We start from the raw sequence: 10,822 nt of genomic DNA on the forward strand, positions 1-10,822 counted from the left end.
CATCAGATCCCAGGGTTAATTCAGAATTTCTCTTTTGGGTCTCGAGCGTAAACCCTTGCTCTACAAATGTGTATTCAAAGTGTTCCTTAACTCAAAGGTTTTTGACTCATTACACATGTCTTCTCTCGTCTCTTGTGCTGCCTCATGTGCCAGTGCACAATGGGAAGGGTATTAGGTATACTCCCGCCGAAAAAATACAGCCCAGCAGGGGTAGGTTACATGGAAACCATCCAACAACAATCTCATCCCTGTCTCAACTTTTCCCTTCCCTTTTGTACAATATCGGCTCCAAAAACCCTGCCACTGGTAGATAGGTCTACTCGACTGTATACTAACCCAATCCCTCCTGTCTACATCTCTGAGTGAAGAGTGCTGTCTATACTAACCCAATCCCTCCTGTCTACATCTCTGAGTGAAGACTGCTGTCTATACTAACCCAATAATACCTCCTGACTACATCTCTGAGTGAAGACTGCTGTCTATACTAACCCAATAATACCTCCTGACTACATCTCTGAGTGAAGACTGCTGTCTATACTAACCCAATCCCTCCTGACTACATCTCTGAGTGAAGACTGCTGTCTACTCTATACTAACCCAATACCTCCTGTCTACATCTCTGAGTGAAGACTGCTGTCTATACTAACCCAATACCTCCTGACTACATCTCTGAGTGAAGACTGCTGTCTACTCTATACTAACCCAATACCTCCTGTCTACATCTCTGAGTGAAGACTGCTGTCTATACTAACCCAATACCTCCTGTCTACATCTCTGACTGCTGTCTATACTAACCCAATACCTCCGGTCTACATCTCTGAGTGAAGACTGCTGTCTATACTAACCCAATACCTCCTGTCTACATCTCTGAGTGAAGACCGCTGTCTATACTAACCCAATCCCTCCTGACTACATCTCTGAGTGAAGACCGCTGTCTATACTAACCCAATACCTCCTGACTACATCTCTGAGTGAAGACCGCTGTCTATACTAACCCAATACCTCCTGACTACATCTCTGAGTGAAGACTGCTGTCTATACTAACCCAATCCCTCCTGTCTACATCTCTGAGTGAAGACCGCTGTCTATACTAACCCAATACCTCCTGTCTACATCTCTGAGTGAAGACTGCTGTCTATACTAACCCAATCCCTCCTGACTACATCTCTGAGTGAAGACTGCTGTCTATACTAACCCAATCCCTCCTGTCTACATCTCTGAGTGAAGACCGCTGTCTATACTAACCCAATACCTCCTGTCTACATCTCTGAGTGAAGACTGCTGTCTATACTAACCCAATCCCTCCTGACTACATCTCTGAGTGAAGACTGCTGTCTATACTAACCCAATACCTCCGGTCTACATCTCTGAGTGAAGACTGCTGTCTATACTAACCCAATACCTCCTGACTACATTTCTGAGTGAAGACTGCTGTCTATACTAACCCAATCCCTCCTGTCTACATCTCTGAGTGAAGACCGCTGTCTATACTAACCCAATACCTCCTGACTACATCTCTGAGTGAAGACTGCTGTCTATACTAACCCAATCCCTCCTGACTACATCTCTGAGTGAAGACTGCTGTCTATACTAATAACCCAATACCTCCGGTCTACATCTCTGAGTGAAGACTGCTTCTATACTAACCCAATCCCTCCTGACTACATCTCTGAGTGAAGACTGCTGTCTATACTAACCCAATACCTCCTGACTACATCTCTGAGTGAAGACCGCTGTCTATACTAACCCAATACCTCCTGACTACATCTCTGAGTGAAGACTGCTGTCTATACTAACCCAATACCTCCTGTCTACATCTCTGAGTGAAGACTGCTGTCTATACTAACCCAATACCTCCTGACTACATCTCTGAGTGAAGACTGCTGTCTATACTAACCCAATACCTCCTGACTACATCTCATCTCTGAGTGAAGACTGCTGTCTATACTAACCCAATACCTCCTGTCTACATCTCTAAGTGAGGGCAGCTCTCTCTCTCTCTCGCTCCCCCCCCCCCCCCCTAGTTTGGTATCAAGTCTTTCTATTTGTTCTGGATTATGCCTCATTAAATACATTTCTATTATCTTACTATAAGTGTGCTATATCTGTATTTATACTAGGCTCAGGAGTCGACAAGCCAATAGGAGAGGTGTCCATTCAAATTGATTTGCACACCCATCCTGGGAACGGGGAACGCAAAGCTACTGTCAAAGGTAAGTTGTGGGCGAAAGGGCCTTTCTGTGTGGAGTTTGCATGTTCTCCCCTGTGTCCCCTATAGGGTAGGTACCCTCACATGTTCTCCCCCGTGTCCCCTATCGGGTAGGTACCCTCACATGTTCTCCCCCGTGTCCCCTAGGGTAGGTACCCTCACATGTTCTTCCCGTGTCCCCTTGGGTAGGTACCCTCACAAAAAACATGCAGTAATCCTGGTCTCTAAACTACCTCCCCCTGGCCAGCCGGAGGGGAAAGAAACTGGTTGGAATAACGTGTTCCTTCCACGCGCTACGTCCAACCGGGGAAACTCCCCCCTGTCAGGTGAAAAGAAGCAGCTTGGACTCCTTCGATTTCCTCATGCATAGAAGGAAGCATGAGGCCAGTCCGCTGCCCTACCCAGGTTGGCAGAGGAAGTGTAGCGCCCAGGATTACATTATTAGATCATTGACACTGGGTGAAAAAATTGGTTGCAAAATCGTTAAAATAAAATAGGATATGTATGCAATCTTGACATTATGGCCAGATGATGACGACGTAGGAAAGGCCATGGGGGTCACTCAGATAAGGGTTCATCCTCCTGTTAGATCGTGAAATATCTTGTGTGCAAGTTGAAAGTTTGGTCCTAAGTAGGATTCATCCTCCAGGAAGCATGAATATGTTCAGGACATTTCATGGCTTTCCAGTCAGATTTGGAGATATTTTGTTTTAGTAAACTAATGCTGTAAGGATACTTTGCCCATACAGGGACCAAAAGTGTGGTATTTTATGTGGTATAATTGACCTATAGCTAATCCCCTCCCCAAACTGATATGGTCCAATCACAGCTAAGCATAATAAGCACAATAATGGGTGAGACAAACCTCCACCAATAGTTTTCCTATGTGATAAAACATTGTTTTAAAAAAGAAATGTCACGCACATATTTTTCCAGTGCATAGGGCAGGCCTTGTTGATGGATTTGGAAGAGATTTTGAAGGTCTGCTTCCAAAAATTAACCAGTATTTAACACTTTGACGCCATACTACGCGTTCCCCGCATTTTAATCAAATATCCAACGCTGCCGACATTGTTTTATTACCTTTGGAGCATACGCTGAAGTATTTGCAGCTTTCAACCACGAAAATCCGGTAAAAAATGGTTTGATGGTTTGTCATGATGAGACGAGCCAGCGGCCATGACAATGTGAAACGAAACCACAGTGCAGAGCAAGTTGTAGTCCAAACAAACCCCCGTTCACTTGCATTGGGCTCAATTTCCCAGAAGCCCTAGCAGCCCAGATGATGACTTGATTTCCGGTTTCGTCATAACGCGTCATCAGGTCCCGGATAAATGCGCTGTTTCTTTTTAATTATTTTAAAACAGAGAATTAAACGCATTAAACAAATAGCGGGAATGTTGTATTATTATTAAGCAAACTGTTAATGTGTAAAATCCATGATATTTACATTGGAATGAATGAGCCCAGCTGGAAAGTGTCCAAGTGGGAGGGCTTAGCTAAAGATGAATTGTCTCTCTGTAAAGTTTGTACCTTATGCCTGCATGTGTGTGTGTGTGTGTGTGTGTGTGTGTGTGTGTGTGTGTGTCCTCCTAGTTGTGGGAGCCAATGACCTGAAGTGGCAGACGTCTGGGTTCCGCCCCTTTGTGGAGATCAACCTGATCGGACCGAACCTCAGCGACAAGAAGCGCAAGTTTCAGACCAAGTCCAAGAACAACAGCTGGGCACCCAAATTCAACGAGACCTTCTACTTGTATGTCAAGCGACCAATATGCACCTTTTTTTCAAACTCACAAATATACACGCTGAAAAAGCTATTAAAAAAACATAAATGTTTTACGGTATCAATCTTTTATCTTTATCATTAATTTATTGTTGTTCGACACATTGTAGCACAACACAATACGTATTTTACTCTATAGCAATTATTGCTACTGTATCAAAGCTATTTAATACTTATTTTGACCAAATTTAACCATCACTTACAGTACCCTAACAAGAGCATGTATTACTACTGTTAAATTAACAACAGCTTGTGACTACATTATATTGGAACATTTTATTTTTCCATTTCCTGAAAAGTAACGGTTTTGGACATACAATGTTTCCGCCTGACGGTGACGATAACATTAAGATAGACTGGACTGGCCCAGGCGGTGGCGTAACCGTCTGGGCACCCGACTGGTAATCCAGTCGCAGTGTGCCGCGGGTTCGACTCCCGAGCCCGACACGGCCTTTACTGCATGTCTTCCCCCATCTCTCTCCCGTTTCCTGTCAGCCTACTGTCTGTCCCTTCAAAAACCAATAAAAGGCGTAAGCCGCAAAAAAATATATATATAAAAAAAAAAAAAAAAAAGATAGACTGGACTGTGTAGACATTTACACAGAGTGCACAATGAGGTAGACATTACTGTTATCTGTCCTGTTTGTGCAGTGTTTAGGTTAGGGTGGAGAGTTCTCAGTGCGACACCTCCACATACAGTTGGAGGCCATCGATATTGTCCTTTTCTTTTTGCTGAGGTTTGCGTGATCTGCGCAAAAGGACAGTTAACCTATTTTGGGCGGGAACCCCTTTTGGTGTTTTAAACATTGTTATAATTTAGCTATTGAAAAATAGCAGATCTACAAGCTCATAGCGCGCCACCGAGTGGCGCGCTACGAGCTTGTAGGTCTGCTATTTTTGAAAAATCGTGAAAATATTTATTTCAGAAAACTGGAGGATTTAGAAGGATTTTTTAAAATCTTGAGGTCAGGCCTAAATGGGTCAAATGATAAGGGACAATATCGGTGGCACCCAACTGTACACATAAAACCCTTCCCTCTTCTCCCTTTTACAGTGTGTTGGGAAAACAGGACGGATTTGAATGCTACGAGCTGCAGGTGTGTGTGAAAGACTACTGTTTTGGCCGTGCCGACAGGGTGGTCGGCATGGCCGTCATACAGCTGAGGGAGGTCGTGGAGAAGGGCAGCTATTGCTGCTGGTGTCCGCTGGGCCAACGCATCGACATGGACGACACTGGCCTCACCGTCATGAGAATCCTCTCCCAGCGCAACAACGACGACGTCGCCAAAGAGTTTGTGAAGCTGAAGTCTGAGACGCGGTCAGCCGAGGAGGGCAGATGAGCAGGGCTTTGAGGGGAGGAGTGAAATAAAGTAAGGAAGTTGTTTTGGGATAAGAACGGACAGCTCCAAGAGAGCATGAGCTCTGTCAACTGGAGACTTGTTTAGTTTGAATAACGTTGTGGCTTTGCTGCTGCTGACTATTAAGGCTCCCAGCCTTGCTCACAGGCTCACTGGCTCACGACACCGGGCAATTGAATACTTGTATTTCTGCTGTCCTCTCCCGCCTTTGCACGCTTTGATTAGTTAACGTATTAGCACACTATCATGTGGACTACAGGCCATTTACTCGTCGTATGGTGACTGTTACTCAAGACAACAACAAAAAAACATTGGGGGGGGGGGGGAAACGAATACAAATAAAGACATTTCTATCCTGGACCTGGCTCAGTGGGCAATGCCAATAGCTTCATGGGAACCGAAGGTGTATGGTGGGTGACTGACCCTGCCAGGGGGCCGTGAACACCCTGCCCCAGCCATCCTCCTTGTGTTCTTCATGGGAACCGAAGGTGTATGGTGGGTGACTGACCCTGCCAGGGGGCCGTGAAGAACACCCTGCCCCAGCCATCCTCCTTGTGTTCTTCCGCAGATAACAATCAGCCCCATGTGTTCAATGCCTTACTCTCTGCAAACTGTGAATGTGTGAAGTTGGACAGTCTTTTGGAAGCTGTTTTTTTTCTTCTAGCTCCAATGTGGGTGTTTTTTGTTTATCCCCACCATCCTTGTATTTTATTTTTTTTAGTCAATGTGAAAATCCAATGTATTTGTTGTAAATTATATTATGTATTTGTATTTGTATGGGAATTTGTACAGCTGAGAATAGGGTGGTCCCATTGTATAGTTTCACAGCAATTTAGCTGAATTCAGTGCTGAAAGTAAGTTATTGTTCTCATTGGTCTCTTGTTTCTAAGTTTTCATATGTATTTGTTAATTTTGTATGTGTTTTTTAAATGATGGACTCTTGAAAGATTTGCCCCTGGGGCAAAAAAAAAAAGATCCATACAAAATCAAATCAAATGTAGACCCACCAAGACGTTGAGGTATACTGAAGAATCAATCGTTCTGTTCATTTGTGCCTTGCCATGTATGTAAGGTCTGTCTTCATGACCCTGACAACTGCCATTCCCCTTTTTTAATCTCCAAAAAAAAGGGATTCCCTGAAACCTTAAGCCAAGAAAATGAGTGAGGATATTTACCATAATGTCAAAACTGTTAAAAGGACCAAAATAATATATGAAGCGTTGCCCAATGTGTGTATCGATATGTTTGGAACAATTGCAACCTTGCTTGTATAATCGCAGTCACAACAATCCAACTTTTGGGGCTCTATTTTCGTCCATGTCTAAACCCCTTATCCCTAAAACTTCTTTGCCTTTTTCCTTTTACTATTTTGAAAAACATTTTTGAATAGTTCAACTGGCCGATCTACATTGACACATTGTGAGCTTGTAGATTGGCTATTTTAACTATTGAAAAATGTTTTGCAAAATAGTAAAAAAAAAAAAAAAAAAAAAGGCAAAGAAATTTAGGGATGAGGGGTTTAGCATGGACGAAAATAGAGCTCTTGGTGTCCAAACTGATGTAACCATTTAATTTTATTTAACTTCTTTTTTTAAATATGTATGTATTTTGTCTATGCTTTTTTGTCTACAGTGTTTACTGTTGGAAAGGAATACTGGTACGTGGTGTATATTATACACACGCTGTATACTGTAACACTATTTGCACAGTGAACAGTGGCGTGCACAGATAGACACTAGGGGGTGCTAGAGCTTCTAATGTATTATTTAGGCCCCAGAATCTATAAATCTCACACTATTAAGGCAACCGGCCGGTTCCACGCGCTGCACAAGGTGCCCTTTTTTCACTTGAGCACCTGCCCCTCTAAATGTCTGTGCACGCCACTGATATACACACGCTGTATACTGTAACACTATTTGCACAGTGAAGGGTTTCAATTGGCTATTCTACAGTGTTATGCAGTGTTGGAGAAACTTGGTTTCAACTGCAGTTTACTGTCAATGGAAAGCTCTGTTCCAAAACGAGACATCCCCAGTTTGACAGTCTATAAAATGCATTACTGGTAGCTAAAATAATTATATAATGGACAATGTTTTCTTTTTCTTTTCTTTTTTTATATAAAGTTAATGAGGAATGGACTTCAGGTATTATTATATATTTTTCTTCTTTTTTTTGCTTTCCAAAATTGATATAGATTTTGGAGCCAAACTCTTTTCAATTTGAGTTAATGATGACTACAGGGAATTAAAACCTGGGGTTTACATTCATTTTAATATATTTTTACTTTATTCTGTTCAGTGGCCTTATTTAGGTGAAAATTGAAAATGTGTGTGCATATTTTTAACTGTTTTTATCTGTGTATTCCCTTAAAAAAATAAATCTGTTTTCTTGAAGCAACCATCTTTATCTGTACAAAAAGGAGAAACGGTGTTTAATTAACTGACTAGTCTGCTGGTAGTAGAGGGGTAGCTTTGCCTGCCTTATCAGACACACGGGGGCCTGGGCCGCAGGTACATGAGATGGGGAGAGGTGCCTCATTTGAAACACTATCATCCTAATTGCCCTTGTTTATTGGTAAGGGCGCGTACCGACGCAGGTATTGTCCGAATCTAGCCTAGTTTTTTTTTTTTTTCATTTCATTGTTTTTACAGCTTGTCCTATGAGCCTGAGGCAAACCATCTAGAAGAAGGTCCTGGCTGATTGGTGCTGCTGATGGAGTTGACCTTGAACTGGTGTTCAACAGGCAAATATGTTTTACTTATTTGACTGACTTATTAAAAAAAAGAAAATGACACGTCAAAAAACAGTTACTGTATGTATGCCTAATGCCGTTCATACTCCCACTTTCACTGAATGGTAGGAACTGTAGCCGTCTGGGCACATAATAGGCTGGTAATGGATGGCATGTCGTGGGTTCAACTTCCGATCCCAGAGAGGTGGCATTTTGGGAAAATGCACTTCCTTGTGCCTTTTCAGTCTTTGATGACTATGTCTATGTATTTGATGTATTATTATCTTGTGTTATTCTTGCTTACTGTAAATCACTGGATTAAGAGCGTCTGCTAAATGCCTAAATTGTATATAGACGCTCAGCCAAGCCGGACACACACACGCACACGCGCTAATCAAAACTTGTTGAGTTGTATCCTTATATCAATGTAAGTATGCTCTATGTAATTGTTGTCTTTCATAATCAGAGTAATGTTCTGTTAAAACATTTCATGATATTTTTCTTATTTAAATGTCCAGCATACTAGTGTATACAGTAGCCTACTTGTTCCTCTCGTACCCTTGGGAAGCTTATCTTCCTAAGAGGAAATTATATATATCTTTTCATTTGTTTGTATAATATGTAAATCCTGTGTATGCCTATGGACTGTATCAGGGCAGGAGAGTGTTCATCTTTGTAGGTTTTCAGGTTGTTGTAGACTTTGTTTTGCACACACACACACACACACACACACACACACACACACTCATCTGTCAGTGGGTCATGATGAGGTCTTTGGGTCTACAGAGCACCCCTTTGTTCTCAGACCTAGGTATTAAATTCCATCTATGAACGGCACTTGCATTTGATGTCAAAAATGTCCTGCATGCTCTATAATCTGAGAAACACAAGATACACATCATTTGACTTGGCAATATAACATCTGGCATTGGGAGAAATTACAAAAAGGTTATCTTGCATTAAATCAAACTGAAATTATAACGAAGAGAAAGTTACGCCTCACTATCTCTGAGCATGCGCACTAATGACTGGGTGTGTGACATACCTGAAATCCTCTGACCTTTCATATCATGGCCCTGTTGTCAGCTCTCATTGGCTAGAGAGGCAGTCCCCGGAATTGCCATTTTTACTGCTCACTCCCAGGCCCGTCGCACCATCCAGGTCCAAAGATCGCTCGTTCTGTTTGCTCAAGCCAGGAGCTGTTAGACAAAGGGGATCCCTCTCTTCCTGTACCTGCGCCGACTGTAGGTCCCGCTCACAGATCCGTCACAGCCCTGCCCGGTTCGGCCCACTTATCTGTCTGTCGCCCACCTGGCAAGACCCTGAAGGACCACCCTGTACCTCTTGGACTAGCTACTGCATCACTAATCCTGAGTTGTCCATGCCGAGACACCTGCTCTAGATCCTGGAATTTCTGTAAGTCAGAGAGGTGGGGGGAGAGGGAGGGAGGGAGAGCAAGGTTATATTGGTATTGTAGTTTTCATGCCTTCCGTCTTGTTGTATACAATATTTGTGTCTGTGTACAGTATGCGTTTGTGTGAGGACAGAACACAAACGACGGTTATATTGCACTGTTGCACCCTCAGATGGTCAAAGATATAATCTGCGACACTTGAAAGTGTAAGTGACCAATCGAAAGTCACGGCCTCGTCGTTCAATAACCTGCAAAATAACAAACGTATGTTACATATGTATGCCAAATTTATGACAAATCTCAATGGATTAGTATACCTCTGTATAATCATTAATAAGTTCACTCATGATTATTTTTCTTATTGTTTATTAATACTAATATTTGAGTACTTAGAGCTTAATTTCAAACTTGTAACAACTCAATTGGAACCAAATGCAATCATATTTTCATTCTGACTTTGATACTTTTTTATATTCTCTTAAATGTCTATACGTACATTACCGGTATGTACATTCTGAGAGTAAATAATAACCTATGGGCTTGATGAAACCTCCAGTACAGTAAATACGGAAATACGGAGTCTAATGTTCAATGTCAGTACTATCTTCCTCCTATGATCGTGTGGATTATCACTGGGGTACAAAAGGTTGAGAAAGGAGTGGCTAGGTAGATATATGTCCATGGAGTACTAGAACAGATGGGTTTTGTAAATGAGCATGTCACCACTGGTGGCGGCTGTTCAAAAAAAAAGTACTATAATTTGAATTAAAGTACTGGTACCTTTCTTTGGCTCCGACACACTTCTGGTGTGTAGACCTGTAGAGGTCGAGAGTAAAATCTAGATTCAAGATTGCTTTATTTGTCATTCTTTCCAACTGCAGCAGCAGAAAAAAACAAAATTATGTTTCTCCTAGTTAACCCATTAAATGGGTTAACTAGGAGAAACAATTTCGTTTTTTAGACCTGAGTTAAAAACATTCACTTTGAAAGTATATATATTCAAAGATTTGTGCCACATTTTTACGATTTTTCAAAAATAGCAGACCTACAAGCTCGTAGCGCGCCACTCGGTGGCGCGCTATGAGCTTGTAGATCTGCTATTTTTCAATAGCTAAATTATAACATAATGTTTAAAACACCAAAAGGGGTTCCCGCCCAAAATGGGTTAAAAGACAACAAAATGCATTCGACCTGACACTTGCCTCTCAATATCACCTCTGCTAAAGCTGATTTCATTAGTGAATTCAATGAGGAATCATGTCATCTATTCTAGACTGACTTGGTCAGGCTTTCCCAGGGTGGACCCACCACTGAAGGCAATCTCATG

General features: G+C 42.1%; 1 protein-coding gene across 1 annotated transcript in view; it reads left to right on the top strand.

Annotated features, from left to right (window-relative positions):
* Positions 1-7,743, top strand: part of unc13bb (unc-13 homolog Bb (C. elegans)) — a 124,744-nt gene extending 117,001 nt beyond the window's left edge. The window contains exons 37-40 of the mRNA XM_079524548.1: positions 154-210; positions 2,121-2,213; positions 3,806-3,962; positions 5,047-7,743. Of these exons, the coding sequence (XP_079380674.1) occupies positions 154-210; positions 2,121-2,213; positions 3,806-3,962; positions 5,047-5,332 (593 nt within the window). The 3' untranslated portion in view covers positions 5,333-7,743. The remainder of the gene's footprint in view (positions 1-153; positions 211-2,120; positions 2,214-3,805; positions 3,963-5,046) is intronic.
* Positions 7,744-10,822: the final 3,079 nt, after the last annotated feature.

This window comes from Electrona antarctica (genome assembly GCF_951216825.1).
Source record: "Electrona antarctica genome assembly, chromosome: 16".
NCBI lineage: Eukaryota > Metazoa > Chordata > Actinopteri > Myctophiformes > Myctophidae > Electrona > Electrona antarctica.